Below are 21,107 nucleotides of genomic sequence, written 5' to 3' on the forward strand. Positions count from 1 at the left end.
GAGACACACCTGCCTTCCCTATACTAGTGGAGACACACCTGCCTACCCTATACTAGTGGAGACACACCTGCCTACCCTATACTAGTGGAGACACACCTGCCTACCCTATACTAGTGGAGACACACCTGCCTACCCTATACTGGTCGAGACACACCTGCCTACCCTATACTAGTGGAGACACACCTGCCTTCCCTATACTAGTGGAGACACACCTGCCTTCCCTATACTGGTCGAGACACACCTGCCTACCCTATACTAGTGGAGACACATCTGCCTACCCTATACTAGTGGAGACACACCTGCCTACCCTATACTAGTGGAGACACACCTGCCTTCCCTATACTAGTGGAGACACACCTGCCTTCCCTATACTAGTGGAGACACACCTGCCTACCCTATACTAGTGGAGACACACCTGCCTACCCTATACTGGTCGAGACACACCTGCCTACCCTATACTAGTGGAGACACACCTGCCTTCCCTATACTGGTCGAGACACACCTGCCTACCCTATACTAGTGGAGACACACCTGCCTACCCTATACTAGTGGAGACACACCTGCCTACCCTATACTAATTGAGACACACCTGCCTACCCTATACTAGTGGAGACACACCTGCCTACCCTATACTAGTGGAGACACACCTGCCTACCCTCAACTGCACACAGATTGTTTTCTGGTCAGTCAGGAATGCCACAACAACCTCCTGCTCCATAACACACTGACAAGGTTAAATATTCAGTCTCTTTTCTGAGTTCACTATTTAATTCATAACTTGGATAAGTTTAATAGACTGATATCCCGCATTGTTCTTCCTATCATTCTTATTTCATTAACAGTGGCATGTGATTTATGTTTTAATAGCTAAGATATAAAATACCTAACATGATATGAAGAGAAAAGAAATAACAACTAACAGCTTTTTATACATGCAATGCATACTGATTTTTCTAATATAGAGAGTACTCTTAGTATTTTTTAAAAGAAATGTTAATGTGTGTTGCTTATGTTAAAAGCACACCATAAAATATCTCGGATATATCACTTTGTTATCTATCATTTTGTGTTATTTTCATTGTGCAATATATTTCATGCTAATAGGATATGATTAATCTGTTAAATGTTAGTGGAATGTTGAGAAGCCCGACTAACAATTGTAGGATTGACCAAGTAGGAGACTCCCGATGTGATGTCATCATCATGAAGCCTGACTATAATTTGTAGGTTTGACTAAGTAAGAGACTCCCGATGTGATGTCAACATCATAAAGCCTGACTATAATTTGTAGGTTTGACTAAGAGACTCCCGATGTGATGTCATCATCATAAAGCCTGACTATAATTTGTAGGTTTTTATATTAACACTGGTATGTTGCCGTGACCATCTCTACGATCATCGTTGATCCAATCAATGCACAACACCTGTACAATGTCCTCTACAATCCATTTACCCTATTACTTGACAAATACCTTAACGACTAGCCAATTAGCAGATTTCTGATACAGATAATTTTTTCTATTTCACAATTCATTAGATTTCGATCAATCTAAGTGTCTTTTTTACTGATAGCAAAAGTCATTTACAGTCAGATTTATTTTCGCTGTAATTTCCTACTTGTGTTCCCTACAAAATTTTATGTTGTACAAAACCTCGCAGCTAACAGTTGATTTTATAGAAGTGTCCTTGTTGATCACAAAGATTGATGGACTGTTTCTTTATTTCTTTATAGCATTCCTTTCATCTTGTGGTATCATTTCCTTTCAAAGTATATTGACTCTTCGGTCTTCTTTCTCCAACGATTTAAAAGATTAACACCCGGAGATGAGCAATTTTTTTACATGAGCAGATGTTTTTGCCACGCTTAATCAAATCAAAAGCTTGTCTGGTCTATATATTTTTGGAAGAAAAAATATTTTTTTTAACGTTAAAAGTTTAATGAATAAATTTGTTTATATACATTACAATATGTAATGGTATTTTTTGTGTTTAAATTGATGACACTCACCTAAAATAACCAGTGATGGTGAAATAACAAATCCTCATTTATTACCTGCTGTATAAATGACATCTAATAAATTATCAATCTCCGAGCTCTTTTATGTCAGAGGAAATAAAAATCTGCTTCCTGTCCCCTGACAACAGAACAGAGCTCTAGGCTCGATGCTTAAACATTGGTCTGGGTATACTATCACCTGAGGCACTTAAAAGCAAATTAATTCATCAATTTCATTAGCAGTTATCACCTGTACAGCGGATCTCCTTCTGGTGGTCATGTTTGGATCGTTTAGCGGTGTGTATCCAAGGGTTAGTATTGATATTACCTTGGTGTGACTAATTTTATTAATGGTAGGTCTGACGACTGTTTGATTTGTGAGATTGACAGCGTTTTTATTAGGATGGTATCAGTGATGAGATATAGTGTGTGTTTATCCTGGTGGAGAAATTAATGGTGTATTAACTACCTTTGTGATATAAATACAGACCAGGAGTAATACCATTAAGCTGCACTGTATGTACATACTGAAGTGGCCCCTGGCTGTATCAACATTTGTACAATATCGGAGGGCCATACCTATACATAGACTTTCTCTTACAATGCTCCAATCATTCATCATCCAAAATCTATATAAACCTATCTATCATCATAATCTGATGAAGCATTTACTCCTAAATTCGGTCTCTTTTAACATGTGCCTTGTTTATGTAGGTTTTGGTAAATAGGGATTTCTCTCACCTGGACTAGGGAACACCTTGTTTATACAGGCTCTGTAGGTAAATAGGGATTTCTCTCACCTGGACAAGGGAACACCTTGTTTATACAGGCTCTGTAGGTAAATAGGGATTTCTCTCACCTGGACAAGGGAACACCTTGTTTATACAGGCTCTGTAGATAAATAAGGATTTCTCTCACCTGGACAAGGGAACACCTTGTTTATACAGGCTCTGTAGGTAAATAGGGATTTCTCTCACCTGGACTAGGGAACACCTAGTTTATACAGGTTTTGGTAAATAAGGATTTCTCTCACCTGGACTAGGGAACACCTTGTTTATACAGGCTCTGTAGGTAAATAGGGATTTCTCTCACCTGGACTAGGGAACACCTAGTTTATACAGGTTTTGGTAAATAAGGATTTCTCTCACCTGGACTAGGGAACACCTAGTTTATACAGGTTTTGGTAAATAAGGATTTCTCTCACCTGGGCTAGGGGACACTTGGTACAACTTACCTTCATTACATGACCATCTTGGGTACCCAGGAAGGCGACCGTGTATCTGTGGGTAGTTGTCGCGATGATAGTAGTTATTGACTTATTGATGACAAGGGCAGCATTGGCCGTGATTGGATCCTGGCCGTTAATTGGCGTGTTGAAATCCTGTGTTCCACAGTAACCATCGTCTATATCTTTGAGGTAAGGCTGAATCAACAAGTCAGGTGATAAATGAACAGGTAATACAAGTGTATCTTTTATCTTTAAAACAAAGGTGATAAGGGAACAAGTCTCCTCCTTTTTTTAACATGAGATGAAGTAAAATTAGCCGAACGTGAAGGTGTTTTATCATCTTTGGTGTGTTAATCCTATCATCCTTATCCTTTAAAGATATATTAACAATAACTTTCATCTACAAACTGGTATTGATTTTAACTTCCTGCCACTTCAATTGATACAATCAGTCACAATTAAGACTATTGCATGCAGTATTACAAAAATTAATCATTGCATTATAGAATTTTTACAATTTGTGAGAATATAACTGTTAATGGATATTTAAAAACTGGAAGATGCCAGAATGCCATTAAATGTCTTCATACACTTCATTAAGCTATTAAATAAAGATTACAATCGTTATAATGGCAATGATTCATTTCTTTCTGATAATCATTTAAAGTTGATTAGGATACAACTATCTAACCAAATATTTGCCTCCAGTATATATGTTTTAAATGTTCACCAAAACAATCAAATTTAAGTGAGTACAAAATGGATAGTTGTACCACAACAATAAGAAAGTACAAATAAAAAGAAAAAAAATGTGTTTACCGAACTTGAGCACTTGATTGGTTTAACAATATAATCTGGTCCAGTCATCCCAGTGCCATTGAAACACTTGCGTATATTTTCGGTGAACATTCTGCGGACTTCCTTCATAGGAAATATACACAAGGCAGACTCTCTGACGTTAGACGTGGCTTGGTATGGGGAACCCCTGGAAAACACGCCAATCAGCACATCTTCCGTCAAGTTGACCTCCAGGGCCTCAGCCAGGACTGTCCCAGGTTTAAATAGGTACATGGCTTGTGCAAGATTGTAAGTTACACCATTGTGATTACACTGTAACTCCACTTCCGTATACGAACGGAATTTTTCATCTTCATTACAAACACGAATCAGCTTGGATATAAACTGGGCCTTGGATGCAGTGCTAGATTTTTGGACAGTGACAACATAGCTAAACACGTCGGTGGAAACGCCATATATGTAATAGATAGGGAAGGACTGACGATGAAGCTGCTCTATAGCTTTACCAGATTGGCCCTGAATAGTATCCCAACTCAATCTGAAATTGTCCAGACGCCGCCTGCTAAAAGCCTTGACCAAGTCGCGTACCCCACTCTGGCCGGTGTTGGTCCATGATGCTCCTACATACACAGCATTGGACATCATGTTGTTCTTGGTGGGTCCAGGGCCGATGAACACTACTGTTGTAGCTGTACGATTGTTTGCCACCACTGGTTTGTAAACTATGTCATCCATCCGACTAATATTGGACAGCCATCGCTTCTCACAGTATCCGTGAAAAAGAGTAGAACAGGATATAAGTCGCTTTTCAGTTTCGATTGAGCTATCCATGATAACTAATGCTTTGTTGTAATTCTCCCTTAGAGTTAGTTCAAATCTACAATGGAAGGAGCCTGTTGTTGGCGGCACACAATCCGGATTATCCTTCTTCGGGCCGGTTACGGATTCTTGCTCTAATATTAAATCGGAGGAAAACTTGTACATATTGTTGACTGCAGCGACGAAGAGCTTTCCACTACCAACGTCTCGCACCATGTTGATAAAGGTTTCCTGAGGACGTGGGTTAGGGAACGTTGTTACTATATAGTTTGTCTGCTTACATACAGCCACAGATGATAAACCATGTAGCACTAGCAGAAAGTAACAAAAGTTTGTAATCTTGATCATGTTGGATGAGTTACTCATCCTGACTACACGTCTTCACAACATCTACTCGACACCAGTGCACACATCTAGTCCATCAAAACCTGCAGAGAAAACAATACACACAGTCAACAAAGGCTTTTCATAAGAATCAAGGTTAAGAAAATGTTTTGACATGCATCAGGATCAATAAATATTTCAACAGTATTCATTCAAGGTTAATGTTTTGATATGCAAGAAAATCAACCGAAAAATGTGTACGGAATGTATAATACCCATAATCATCGACACATGGGATCAACTTAAGATACGCGAAGCAAACTGCAATGATTATCTTCACTTTCTGTCAGACTTGCACTAGTACAGAAATCAATAGGAAAACATAGAACAATATTGATTCTCTAAATCTAGAGAATACCTTTATACCGCTAAGAATCAAAGCTGACAAGTGTCTTCCAGATGATGCATAATAAAACTTGCAGCAATATTTTCAACACATGGACTGCCTATCTCCGAATCAAAATATGAATTAAATGGATTAAAGCCATTATCGTTCTGTACACGCTACACAGGAATATCTGGTCACATTTTGTAACACAGTTTATAAGATGTATTCACGACGAATGTGATGGGCTGTGAATAAAGGGCTGTAACTCTGCATATTGTGGCACTAAGCCCTGTCCACAAATAACCCTCTTCTTCATTTTTGTAAAGTCATCATTTTTAAAGTAGTAAGCTAAAAGAATGCATAACATTCTGCCATACCCACTTCATATTTACATGCAGAATATAGCATTCGGGTTGTTAGAGAACACAATATATGTCCCAGATAATATGACCGTTAACAAAGGGACATAACTCTTTCAACAGTTAAATAGATCTTTTTTTAGTATGCATTGCTTAACCATTCAAATAACAAGGTATGTATACTCCTATGAAAAGTTTGGCAGTTGTGAGTGAACGAATACACAAAATCTTGCCCAAACAGATGCACTGTAAACATGAAGTTGTCTCCTCCAGAGGTACTGATTGTTGGTAACATTTACCAGAGCCTCGTATCATTGAGTGATTAAAATCACAGGGTAAATCTTAAGAAGAATTTATAGTCCATTTTTTATTTAGTCATATGCTTACTGTAAATTGCTTGATTCTTCAAATAGCATTCCTCGCTTTTTCCCTCAGATATTACCGTATTTATCCAAAAATAACCCTCTCCCCTAGAGTAAATGTAGACCATTTTTAGCTGAATGTAGAAAAGGGCTTATTTTTTGACAGTTGCTTATTTGCAGATAAAATATGGTAAGTCAAATTAATATCTATGAAAAAGTAAGTGAACCGCAGTACCCTGTATAAACAAAGAAAGAAAATACTAGTAAATTACCCATGGCTATCTCCCGTACAATCTTGTAAGACAGAATAGGTTGATTTATATATCTCATGTGGTGTGTAGCAGCATTTCAAAGTGAAAGTAAATCATCACAACTCAAGGTCAAGCAGATGGCTTGTCTTGATTGATGAGGCCACAAGATGACAAGAGACCCCCAGACCCTTCTATCCAGTCACATGACAAAGTTTAGAGCTCTTCAGTTTCATCTATATGATTTCACAAATTGGACAATATATTTTCCATGTGGCATTTCTAATATATTTTGTATAAACGTTTATTGTTGAAATGTACAATATTTGATTAATACTGCGGTGTTTTTTTTCACAATTTATTTCAAGACATAAAACTAGCCGTCCCGAAGAGATACTAACTGAACAATAGTACCGACATCTCTTTACATAAGCTCTGTGGAAGAGAACTCAGCGTCCCTTCTTCCCTGTGTGTTAAACCTGCTACGAGCAACTCAACACACCTGAGCATGGTGAACCTACGTGGCTTTACGAGCACCTCAACACACCCGAGCATGGTGAACCTACGTGGCCTTACGAGCACCTCAACACACCTGAGTATGGTGAACCTACATGGCCTTACGAGCACCTCAACACACCTGAGCATGGTGAACCTACGTGGCCTTACGAGCACCTCAACACACCTGAGTATGGTGAACCTACGTGGCCTTACGAGCACCTCAACACACCCGAGTATGGTGAACCTACGTGGCCTTACGAGCACCTCAACACACCCGAGTATGGTGAACCTACGTGGCCTTACGAGCACCTCAACGCACCCGAGCATGGTGAACCTACGTGGCCTTACGAGCACCTCAACACACCCGAGTATGGTGAACCTACGTGGCCTTACGAGCACCTCAACGCACCCGAGCATGGTGAACCTACGTGGCCTTACGAGCACCTCAACGCACCCGAGTATGGTGAACCTACGTGGCCTTACGAGCACCTCAACGCACCCGAGCATGGTGAACCTACGTGGCCTTACGAGCACCTCAACGCACCCGAGTATGGTGAACCTACGTGGCTTTACGAACACCTCAACACACCCGAGTATGGTGAACCTATGTGGCTTTACGAACACCTCAACACACCTGAGCATGGTGAACCTACGTGGCCTTACGAGCACCTCAACACACCTGAGCATGGTGAACCTACGTGGCCTTACGAACACCTCAACACACCTGAGCATGGTGAACCTACGTGGCTTTACGAACACCTCAACACACCTGAGCATGGTGAACCTACGTGGCTTTACGAACACCTCAACACACCTGAGTATGGTGAACCTACGTGGCCTTACGAACACCTCAACACACCCGAGTATGGTGAACCTACGTGGCCTTACGAGCACCTCAACACACCTGAGTATGGTGAACCTACGTGGCTTTACGAACACCTCAACACACCTGAGTATGGTGAACCTACGTGGCTTTACGAACACCTCAACACACCTGAGTATGGTGAACCTACGTGGCCTTACGAGCACCTCAACACACCTGAGTATGGTGAACCTACGTGGCCTTACGAGCACCTCAACACACCTGAGTATGGTGAACCTACGTGGCTTTAACACCTGAGCCACATGTAAGAAGTTTCAGCAGCTGTACTGATCACATGTTGTAATGTCCTGGGTTTTTTTTCCCTTGAGCTGTGAAACATATGTGTAATTTCTATATATATAGTATCATACAGTCAGTATATTAGATAACTCAATCTCTAAATCATAAAAAAACCCATTTCCAAATGATCTCTTCCCCAATGTACATTAACAGAGAGTAATAAATGGCTGTGGTATCGTGAAACTACCGCTGTAAATACACAAACTTACAGATTACTGCGAAAACGATACAAAATTGGAAAATAATTTGCATCCCTCTACTGATACAATTCCTATACATGTATGCTTTCCATCTTCACTCCTGCCTAATCAATCGAAGCGATACCAGTCAAGTCACATTTTAATTACTGCTATTTTGTCAGAAGCTCACATTCGTGTGAGATAATTGGAAGGTGGACCTGGAGAAGTCTCTGCAGGTAGCAATTATTTCACCTATACAGTAGACATGGATCTGTAGAAAGAGTTAGTAACTGTCAGTGTTGTATCTAGGTCAGGTACAACTCCTACATTCCTTGGTAAGGCGATAGGATCAGTTCACTACTATCAGGAAACACACTATCATATTAGCATTTAAATAACACAAATTCTTTTCTCAGGTGCAAACGATTTCACCTTTTCTTCTCGTAAAATACAGGAATAAAAACACCAGTGAAGACATTTAATATACATAGACTTGTAGGTTCCTTTACATGTTCACACCTATCACCAAACGAGCCACAGACTTGATCAAATCTGTGACATACCAAATCTACAACCTGCCTCAATGACAGCCCAATTAGCATCTCCGGTATACCACGTTATAGATCGGTACCTGTTTAATTCTGGGACTTCCTCGTCACCCTTTTTTTACTTGCTTGTAGACATCATAAATATTTGTCCATGATTTTTGTATCTCCATTTTGTTAAAAAATTATATCCATTTCTATTTTTACTTGGAATGGTTGTTTTTGTGTTTTTTTTTATTTTAAATATCTTAAATAGGTCATTGTTACCCTATTTAAGGTATTACAAGATTATTTTGACCCTTTTCCTTGCTGTTTGATTGATGTTTAGATCCCCCTACTCTCCTACAAACACCATAACATAATACTTTACCAGACTAGTTTTGAGACCACCCTCTTTTTATCCTACATAACCACCATGATTCAAATTTATTGTATCAATAGTATTAGGTTTTGGATTCATTAAATATGCCTGCTGTTGATTTTAAAGATTCTTGCATGACCACCATAAGACTGGACACCAGCCCCTAATTTTTTGATTGATTGCTCAGTTAAATACAAGATTATCTCCCCTATTTGAAATTTCGAATCAGACATATCCTAGAGGCAAAAATCATAAAGCTCCATTTAATTTGTAATTTTAATATTCTAGACCACAATGCATATTCATTATTTTGATTTACATAGTTTTGAAAAAAAATACCTCAAAATCCTCAATAGCCACCATATGATCCTACCAAACTACCATCATACAGATTTGCTGTTTGATTTACAGGATTAACTTTGAGACAATCCCCGATTATCCAACAGGACCACCATGATATATAGCCCTGCCTATATAATCTTCCCAGCACCACTTTAGCCTTTGAACTCTGTACATGGACTAAAGCCTCTTACCGGGCCAGTGGGGAAACCTGTGGTATTTTATACATTGTACTTATCTATCCTTTATGGTTAATATTTTTATCTGAATGAGATGAACCTGATTACCTATGACACTCTAATACAGCTCGGCCAAATCTACACCTTCATATGAGTATGAATGTTATACATATATAATCCCAGCAGACTCAATGAAATACCTTAACATACTTTATTGGTTAAATCCAATAATATTTATTTGATAATAACCTGATAGATTTTTTTTAATCCTTCCTTACAATGTATGTAAGCTTTAAGGAATGTTTTTATTATGCTAGTATATCTACATGAATCCTTAAATCTCATCATTCAAACTGTTAACATTTTAAATACGTTTAAACTTCTTCATTTGTTCGGTGTTGGAACCCTAAGGAACTTTCTACAATGGAAAGGTTGTAATGTATTGTCTATAGGTTACATGTAAATGGTTATATTTCTGTTATAATACTAACCAGTACCTAATGAGATAATCGGAGCTATACAATCCCTACAAAAAAAGGCCTCATGTTACTAAACGTTGATTAAAATAACTGGCAGGAATTAGCGGTACCTATCCCAGATGTGATAATCCTTTGTTTTGTCCCTCTAACACACAATACACCTACAGCACACTGGCTTTACATAAGACCCATTCACCTTTTTGATTTCCTGATATGTAAAGTCCCCACCAAACAGCCAATTAATCACTTAATAACAATCAACGTCACCTTTAAGTTCCTTATCTCAAAGTCTGACATCTGCGACACTGAAGTCACACCATACACGTCTTAATTATTATACAAATAACTGAATTGTTATAGTCATTCTATTACAAAGCACCAAATTGTATTTATAACTGGTATTTAAATTTCATAGAAATCTAACATACTGGTAGTTTTATCAAAGAAATTGGGACCAAGTTCTTGTAAAATCAAATGGATTAAGTCATTCATAATTCTATCTCGTTCACATGCGTACCGGGGTGCGCCGCGTTAGATCATGCACTATACATCAAATCTACCTCCACATCAATCATTTGCGGTTTTCTTTATTTGGCCACCCATTGATCATTCATATTTCTTTGTTTTAATCATTTAACTGTTGAAGGATTTCATCGTTTAAATCATTTAATTTTTTCAATTAAGAACAACAGGAACAATGCCTCGTTAGATTTACGGTCCAAATTAACAGATAACAATGATGTATCACTGCCACAGGTCCTACTGGTGGGTATAATAAGGTACATCAGGGTTTGTCATTGTTTTATACCGTAATCAACCTAAGGTCGTACTGGTGGGTATAATAAGGTACATCAGGGTTTGTTATTGTCTCATACCGTAATCAACCTAAGGTCCTACTGGTGGGTATAATAAGGTACATCAGGGTTTGTCATTGTCTCATACCGTAATCAACCTAAGGTCGTACTGGTGGGTATAATATAAGGTACATCAGGGTTTGTTATTGTCTCATACCGTAATCAACCTAAGGTCGTACTGGTGGGTATAATAAGGTACATCAGGGTTTGTAATTGTCTAAGATGTACATATAATGTGGATCACTCATTGTCATACCGTAATCAACCTAATAAGTGTCTAGTGTTTTCACAAGAACACAAAATTTTTATGCAATACCACTTTCAATGATACATGTTTCCATGTAAAACCAGATTTCGAAGAAATATCAATCGCTTCTCTTGAATATCTTTTTACAAATGAAATAAACAACCTTTCTTTAATCTTTGATCAAGCGTACATATCCGCATTCCCAGAAAAAGGTGGGGTGCCCTTATATAGAGACAGGTGTAAATGTGTGTTTTTCCGTCAATCAACAATTTGAGTCATTTAGGGCTTAACAATACCGGATTAGGACATTCACAGAAAGAAAACACATCTAATTCAAAGTAAAATCTTCAAAGGTGAAAATCTCAAAAAAAATCACTGATATCAGACGAACTGGTTGTAAAAGATATTTAAAGGTGAGGTTCTATTGTAAGTAAATAGTCAATAGTGTATACGTATTACTATATATGGTCAAATATGGTATTGGCAATATACTTCATCCACAACACATCTATACATAACCAAATACATCCATATAAGGTAAACCGAGAAATTCAGACCTTTACCTATATAAGGAAAATGGTATTTCTGGCTACACCCACGTTATAAAGAGTCTGATCAAGGTGTTTGTGGCAGAATAAAAGGCTGATTTTTTATAATTTGAATTAGTGGAGGTCTACCTAAAGTCAAAGCTACGGCCTCAACAAATACTCAGCAGCTCTGAATGCTCACGGAAAACCTCTGACAAGAGATCAGGTAATTAATATGCATTAAGATTTAACTTAGTACTAGGAGGAACAAGGTTGTACCGACAAGATTCCATCTAGAAGTAAATACAGAACTATGTCCTTGGTGCATTACTTACCTGTAACTACTACAAACCACTTTGAAGTGCATCACATAAAAGCTATGGAAGTCTAAGTAAAGTGCTATTATATGGTCTGTAGCCTCAATTATAGACACATTTGTGGTATCCAAGATTGGACGTATTCACATCTATCTCTTACCTACTGAAGCATAAAATATTTAAAATCAAACTCAGGGTCACCACTAAAATACACCGTACTCTACAACACTATGGATCAGTATCAGCTTGTTTACATTTAAAAAACATTAAAAAAAATGTTTTCCATGTAAATTATAGTGATCGGTGAATTTTGCCTCTGTATGATAATTACATACACTTAACCCTGTTGTGAGTATATGTGAGAAGCAAATAAAACCCTGGAGTTTTATATATAGCTACAGCTACTGTACAGCGTGCGTTCTCACAATAACATCCAACCATCCAAGAAAAAGACAGAATAGCTGATCATCATACATTTGACTGACTTTAACCCAGATCTAATAGCTGTTACCACGTTGTACATGTCCCTGAAAACACACAGAGCCACCGTCCCACCGGGTTTCGATTTGATTGTGAAGTCCAAATGCTAAAACTAACATTGAGTCAAAAACGCAGTGGTCCAGTATAACAGAATCATTGAGATGTATCCTATCCCTTGGAGAAGCTCGATAGCCAATTCTGACCATCGATAATACCTCCTCCTACCTCCTCCGACAGCATGGTGTATGTTAGGTATACTTACAAACTCAACAAAGTCCACACTGTCAAACATTCTAGAGATTTATTACCTGAAACTCAATAGACTGTCCTCACTGTCATTCATAGGAGATGTTGGCTACCTGAAACTCAATAGACTGTTCCAACTGTCATTCATATTAGATGTTGGCTACCAGAAACTCAATAGATTTTTCCGACTGTCATTCATAAGAGATTTTAGTTACCCTAAACTCAATAGAGTATCATATGCATTACTTGAAACTCAATAGAGTGTACGGACTGACCGACACACTATAGGCTAAATACATGCTATGATGTCATAATAAAATACATCAATATATAGACCAGAAATCGAGTGGTTCACATAAGAAATATAACACTATATGTCTCTTTACTAAAATTCAGCTTCCATATATAGGTGTAGCATGATTATTGTCCAAAACCAAGGCCGTATCCATGAAACCATGATCATCATGCTCAAACATTAAATCTACTCAACCCAAAGGAAAACTTAAACACTGAAAAATTACATCCTCTCGACACCATTTCCAAAAATTCCTTTCAATATAAAAAAAAAATATTGATATAGAAATCAAGATTATCACCAAAAATATTTAAGCTTGAGCAACAAAATATGTATCTGAGCATGAACATATATACAGTTTCATGATTACAACCCAGGTTTCTTTCCTGATTACTTCAAGATTTGAAATGGAAGCTGTAATTTCCCCCAATTTTTAGCCACATTGTTCAACTTATAATTATCACTAAAGAAAGTGAGTTCCTTTTATTTATAGAAAATCATTCCTTTTACACATTTATGCAGAAATGAAATTGGAAAATACATAAAGATTTCAATGTCGCTTTTGTTATACATAAATTAGGCTGTATATTTCTGTATCCTCTCGGCTCCCATCAATATGTATGTAGTGGCATGTTAAACTTAAGCACTGTAAATTGGTTCTGTAGAGCAACGGTTGGAATCTGATATTAACATACCAACTAGAAGATTTCAGTATAGTATATCAATGCATTCTCTTTCAGATTTGTCACGGTATTCCTGTTCAGCACACAAACATCTGACAGGGTAGTAACTATAGTGTGTTTGGGTTGTATATGATGTAGTTGAGTTTATTTGAGTTTACCCAGGTGTAACACTGCTCCTGTTGAGTGTACCCAGGTGTAACACTGCTCCTGAACACATGATACAACCACAACAATCAACAATTCTACACCTCACCAAACAAAATGGAAGCTAACCTTGGTCTTTTGGTTTGCCTCCACCTCACAGAGCGTAAAGGAAGACTAAACTTGAACTTGTATGATTATAGGGGTACTTTGCAAGTCACTGCCGTGGGGTGGAGTCGAACTTGCTAACCTTTCAGTAACTTCAAAAATTTAAGTGATTTTGGAAATTTCTACAACAAACTCGGTTTGGACAAATTTTCACGTATAACAAATCAAAAGAACTATCCCTGACTGCAGTACTATGTAATATTAGTAAAATAACCACTTGAATAACAAATTTTTCTTAACAAATTTTTGTTCATAACAATCTCCTCGTGTCTCTTCACCACACTTTCTTATTAATTAAATACATACATAATAAATCACTAATAAACAGCAGAATTACCTACATGAAGTTTGTGACAGGCAAATGGGGCTCCCCAAAAGGAAACAAAATCAATTCATTTTCTAACTCCAAAAATTAAAAACAACAATTCCTGAGTGGTCAGCTACTTAATTTAGTTTAAACATTGACAAATGTATACTGCAATTGCAGACGACCATATGTGTGGTATTTATATATTGAAAAAAGACTTTCAGGTTCCTTAAACATTGTGATAAATCTAGGATGCTATGGACACAGGGTCCATGTAGGGTCCATATGAAATGCTTATAAATGCTCAAACAGACATTTGTGTTCAGGCTCAAATACTTTTGGTGATAATGATGATATCTGAATTATCATTTTTTTTTCCCAATGATTTGAAAGAATTTCGGATAGACTGCAAATGAGATATCATTTTCAATGTTTAGGTTTTTCTTTCGGGTTGCTATTTCCTGATTTCAGCTTGAAAGAAGTATGTATTGGGTTGAGCACAGATTTCAGGTTTATATGCCTGAGACTTCGTGCCCAGAGTTCAACATATAAATATGGACTCAAATTAGGGACAAATAAAATGTACTTAATTGATCATATACTGCAATAGACAAGAATGACTTAATTATTAAGCAGGGGCTTATAGCTGGATAAATACGGTAAGTGGATAAATACGGTAAGATATATAATTTTTTGAATTCTCTGTACATTATGTGAAATTCAAAGGGAAGATGTTAATCTGGTGATGTAAGAGAAGCACACATCAAGTTGTTTACCGCATGACAACACCAGATGACTTAGGCCATGCAGCACAATATGTCAAGTCAACCTCAGAATTCCAAAGATTTCATCTGTGACACCTGTCATCATACCGTTCATTTTATCACTTATACTGCATACATTGCCAGTTAATGAACCGTTCCAAAACAAATCATTACTAGCGTTTTAAAATACATATATTGCCAATTATGACAAATCATTACTGGCTTTTTTACATGTACATGTAACAGGAAAGTAAGTAGTGCGACTCCATGGGGGTCAAACCTGTGACCCTTGGCTTTCAGGTCCACTGCTCTACTGACTGAGCAAAAGCGAAATTTCCCCTAGCCTGAAGCTACACTATTTACAATTTAAAACCTGTCACATACATAAAACATACCAATGCAAAAATCTTTACAATGATATATGCAAAAGCATCTTAGGAGCCAGCCTCAGTATCATGAGATACTTCCATAATATTTTTCTCAAATAAAATACTTCATATACATGAGAATATGATTAATGGTAGTGACACATTGGTGTATCTGTGTACTACTCCTGATGATCCTTACTGAGAAACACATACATCAATTACTGGAACAGACAAGTCCTAACAAGTTGTTACGCAATTATCGACCCATCACTAATTGGACAGCCTGCACTTAATGCTTATTTAAGAAATATAAGAACAGAAATCTATTCCTTTCAAATGAAAGAAATTTGGAGAGACATCATAACAACAGAAATTCTTCACGTTCTACCAGACTCATTCAAGACATGGCACTTCTGAATTTTTTGCACCATCACAGCATACAACTTCACGTAGCATTCCACCAAGCGCAGGAAATGCATTCAGATGACAGAACACTGCTATGTATGTTATGTAAGTGAAGAGCTGGCTGGGCAGAAGGAAGCCCAATTATCCGAGATATGTTGGGCCCATATGATATCTACATTTGTGATTTTCTGTATATCACTGAAGAGTCCGTATTACCTTACATCACACTTTCCTGATAGACTTTCTTAGTATACAGTATACTTATCACAGATCTAACATTATAAAATAACAGAAATCCAACTATGATATTATGATAATCTATTTTTAGAAATGCAGATGTCTTGCATGCTTTAAACATTAAATTGTTCACACCTGTTGGTGTCTGTATAGGCCGTGTATAACAATAGGGAGTTGGAGCCTACAATCAAATCCATGCCAGGGCTAACAGACAGGTGTACTTTTTCTATCACAATAATATATATATATTACTGTATTTATCCTGTTATTAGCCCAGGGGCAAGACTATAAACACTGACAAAAGATGGCTTATTGAGGGAGAATAATAAGACATTTTTGTTGGTATGTTAAATGAACTTAAATAGACAGGAGAGCAGGCTTGTTATGTATGGATTTACCGCCAGATAAAAATGGCATCATCTGATGTTTGACACATGATTTTGTAATGCAAATGTGTGTAGGTGTTTCATCACAACAAATAAAATTATGATGGGGTCAACTCGAAAGTTGAAAGTCTGGAAATGAGGTATAATATACTGTAGCTTATCTCGTAGAGAATGTCAGGAAAACATTGACACTGTCCCTTAATGTCAAGTCCCCTGCCTAATATCTCCGTTTTGTTTTTACCCAGCCATAGGCTTATGTACACATGTACTTTAACAAGCATCTGTGGTTATCTACTGGAGGACTACAACAGCAGCATTAGAGGAAGCTGTGTACTTGTGATAGCCTGGCAGTGTAAGTGTCTGTGGTCAGCTGTATTGTATTGTTGACCTGGGCTATTCAGTACAAACCCCAAATCTATCACTAGATCTTTATACTTTTACTTAAAGTTGGACCAATAAAAATGGTTTTTACAGTCCTGTCAGCTCATTATCATGGTGTGACCAATGAAAAACACTGTCACTTATAACCCATTGCAAGGGTCAATGACACTTAAAACATTTTAATCTTTTAACTGTTCATCCTGTATATGAAGTCTGATATATGACTAATGTGTTTTATTCCATCAAAAATGTTTTTTGATCAGTCAAAAATTTTGATAGAAGCTACTTTTGTATATAACCTGAAAAAAGACACTTTCATTTTTCAAATTGATTTAATAAAAAAATTAACATGATGGATCAAAAAAAGTAATGTCCAGAAGAGTCCTATAACCCACACTGGTGACAGGATACCGCTGGGGTTTGATGATAAGGCCCAACATGTACACCTAAGTTCACCTTACATATATTAGCCGACTCCTCACTCAAGCAGCTGGTATAGTCCTGAATTAGTTTTGTTAAGTCATGCTGAAAATCTTGCCGACCAGCCTGGTGATATATTTACCTAACACTATCAGCCTGTTTACCATAAATAAGATCTACCCAGATATAAGAATATATAGTTGTAAGTTTAGTAGCTGGATAACACCAATGAAGATTTTTTATACAATATATATGGATTATAAATGTACAAGATGCCTTTATAAAGTCAGTTTTTTTTACCCGATCCACAGCGCTCTGATAATGGACACATATCTAATTGATTTCTCCAGGAGCTCAGTAGCCAAGTACATCGAAATCTAACGACACCATCTTTAAAAGTACATCTTAAAAGTTCACCACCGACAGCAAATCCCCAAATTAATCTACAACAATTATAAATTACATTTCTAACTTGGCCGGGGTAAGGGTCCCCACAACACTGGACAAGATCACACAAATAGAATTAACTCAGCCATTCTCCCCTGTTGTTTGGTAACAAATATTTTAGTGTGTTAACCGTGTTTATCCGTCCCCTCATTTATCAGGTGATAGCAGACACGTCCCTCAGACCCTATTTTCATTAGCGACCTTCTAACATTATTAGCCGAATTAGTTAGCATCCAAAGCCCAGCGAATAGATGCCTTTCGATTCTCTGGTTTTCCGTTTGCTAACTTGGCGCCTCTTTTGCATTGATCTCTGACTCCTGCTGCGACCAAGTCCGACCTATCCGACGTCCACCTCCTGGAAATAAGCGAGTCTCCAAGAAAAATTAAATATTTACCGATTCCAAATGTGTCGCTCATTCCCAGAGGTGTCTGTTGTACAAATCCAATTATGGGTCTGCAGTAACTTTCAAGTGACATAACATGTCCGGCAGTGTGATACCAACTGCAGAGTTCCTCCACCTGAGAGATCTGGCCTCTATAATCGTCCCTCATTAATCCCAAGCAATTCTACAATACACAGCCTCCATCACTGCCAAAGGCTATTATTTCACTGTTCTACCATAACCTACCATTTCCTAGCGTGGTCTTCATCTTTAATGACAAAGTGTCATTCCCGATTACAGATCCACCTAGTCTGTCTAGGCAATAGGCAGTGGCAGTGATCCTCTTACCACAGGGTTGACAAACATAGACATGCCACCTATTGCTGTACACTTATACCGTAAATATCCACATAAGTACCGTACCTACTGCTGTATATAAAACGGTTTACCTATCTCTTATAGTACCATACCTACTGCTGTATATAAAACGGTTTACCTATCTCTAATTATACATACCGTAAATATCCCCATAAGTACTGTACCATACACTTATACCGTAAATATCCCCATAAGTACTGTACCATACACTTATACCGTAAATATCCACATAAGTACTGTACCATACACTTATACCGTAAATATCCCCATAAGTACTGTACCATACACTTATACCGTAAATATCCCCATAAGTACTGTACCATACACTTATACCGTAAATATCCACATAAGTACTGTACCATACACTTATACCGTAAATATCCCCATAAGTACTGTACCTACTCCTGTATATACATAAAACAGTTTAACTATCTCTGATAGTACCATATCTACTGCTGTATATAAAACAGTTTACCTATCTCTAATTATACATACTATCTTAATTAATTCAGGTACAAAATCTACCTGAGAGATGGGACTATAGACATACTTGTAATAAGTCTATAGAGAGCTGGGACATGGGACAAGGAATCAGGTAAAAATCTACCTGAGAGATGGGACTTTAGACATACCTGTAATAAGTCTATAGAGAGCTGGGACATGGGACAAGAAATCAGGTAAAAATCTACCTGAGAGATGGGACTTTAGATATACCTGTAATAAGTCTATAGAGAGCTGGGACATGGGACAAGGAATCAGGTAAAAATCTACCTGAGAGATGGGACTTTAGACATACCTGTAATAAGTCTATAGAGAGCTGGGACATGAATGGGACAAGGAATCATGTAAAAATCTACCTGAGAGATGGGACTATAGACATACCTGTAATAAGTCTATAGAGAGCTGGGACATGGGACAAGGAATCAGGTAAAAATCTACCTGAGAGATGGGACTTTAGACATACCTGTAATAAGTCTATAGAGAGCTGGGACATGAATGGGACAAGGAATCATGTAAAAATCTACCTGAGAGATGGGACTATAGACATACCTGTAATAAGTCTATAGAGAGCTGGGACATGGGACCAACACCCAAGAAAGGGTGAAGACTTGGGACATTAAATCACCCACTGATTACAGTGTGAATGTACTTGGAACATACAACCAGAAATCTGCTACAAAAACCTACAGCCCATGATTGCCTATCATGTTACTGGATCTGTTACCATAATCTCTGACAGATTAGTGAAGGTTCCTTCTTAGTTATAGACAACAGGCTTCTTGTATGACCCTTTCTAGGTAGTATACCACATGTCTGAGTACAAACACAAACATTTACCTACCTGTGTTCTGGTCACACCTTCAATTTAATCATGCAGAATTTACCTGTAAGTTACCTGTACATAGCGGGTAAGGTATAATTATGTATACACATTTGTAAGGCTATTTTTAGTGCTGGCTTCATTCATGTACAGTCAATGCCTTCTGTTTTTTAAGTTCACACGTTAAGTCATTCATAAAAGTTTGGTCGAAGTTGGATATATATTTCCTGAGATTTTTAATATAACAAATGTATACACGGAACAATCATTACATACAATGTACATTTTTAATTAGACATCCGGCTACTTCACATAAAATTTGGTATTATTTACATAATAATAAATTAAGGAAAGGCAGGACATCAGCATGTATGTATTCACGACTATTATATAAGATAAGAAATGGTTTGAAAAATGAATGTAATGCTTTATGACATAAAGGTTTGCTCATTCCAATGACCTGTATTATCTATAGATCTTACCACTCCTTCTTTATGTAAAATCAGAGAATATTTATCCTACAATAAGCCCATGTCTTTATCCTACAATAAGCCCATGTTTTTATCCTACAATAAGCCCATGTCTTCATCCTAAAATAAGCCCATGTCTTTATCCTACAATAAGCCCATGTCTTTATCCTACAATAAGCCCATGTCTTCATCCTAAAATAAGCCCATGTCTTTTTTCCTATAATAAGTCCATGTCTTTATCCTACAATAAGCCCGTGTCTTTATCCTACAATAAGCCCATGTCTTTATCCTATAATAAGCCCATGTCTTTATCCTATAATAAGCCCATGTCTTTATCCTAAAATAAGCCCATGTCTTTATCCTACAATAAGCCCATGTCTTTATCCAACAATAAGCCCATGTCTTTATCCAACAATAAGCCCATGTCTTTATCCTACAATAAGCCCATGTCTTTATCCAACAATAAGCCCATGTCTTTATCCTACAGTAATAAGCCCATGTCTTTTATAAGTCTATCAGTCCAATGTACCATTGCAGTTCACTAAAAAAAAACATTCAAATGTGTACCATGGCAGTTCATCAAAAATCTTCCATTGCTATTTCATCATCCTGAAATAA

The 21,107-nt window shown here is 37.4% G+C and overlaps 2 protein-coding genes across 3 annotated transcripts in view; one reads left to right on the forward strand and one right to left on the reverse strand.

Moving 5' to 3' along the window:
• The window catches only part of LOC117331751 (plexin-A4-like), a 217,325-nt gene that overhangs the window by 176,079 nt on the left and 20,139 nt on the right, over window positions 1–21,107 (reverse strand). For both annotated transcript variants that reach the window (XM_033890627.1, XM_033890626.1), the window contains exons 2-3: window positions 4,044–5,269; window positions 3,231–3,419 (exon numbers count right to left, since the gene is read on the reverse strand). In XM_033890627.1, the coding sequence (XP_033746518.1) occupies window positions 3,231–3,419; window positions 4,044–5,207 (1,353 nt within the window). In that variant the 5' untranslated portion in view covers window positions 5,208–5,269. The remainder of the gene's footprint in view (window positions 1–3,230; window positions 3,420–4,043; window positions 5,270–21,107) is intronic.
• On the forward strand, window positions 6,167–8,133 carry LOC117331087 (early nodulin-75-like). The gene is made up of 2 exons (XM_033889683.1): window positions 6,167–6,187; window positions 7,012–8,133. Exons 1-2 carry the CDS (start codon window positions 6,167–6,169, stop codon window positions 8,131–8,133), a joined length of 1,143 nt encoding a protein of 380 aa, XP_033745574.1.

The sequence above is a fragment of the Pecten maximus genome, chromosome 7 (assembly GCF_902652985.1).
Source record: "Pecten maximus chromosome 7, xPecMax1.1, whole genome shotgun sequence".
NCBI classification, from domain to species: Eukaryota; Metazoa; Mollusca; class Bivalvia; order Pectinida; family Pectinidae; genus Pecten; species Pecten maximus.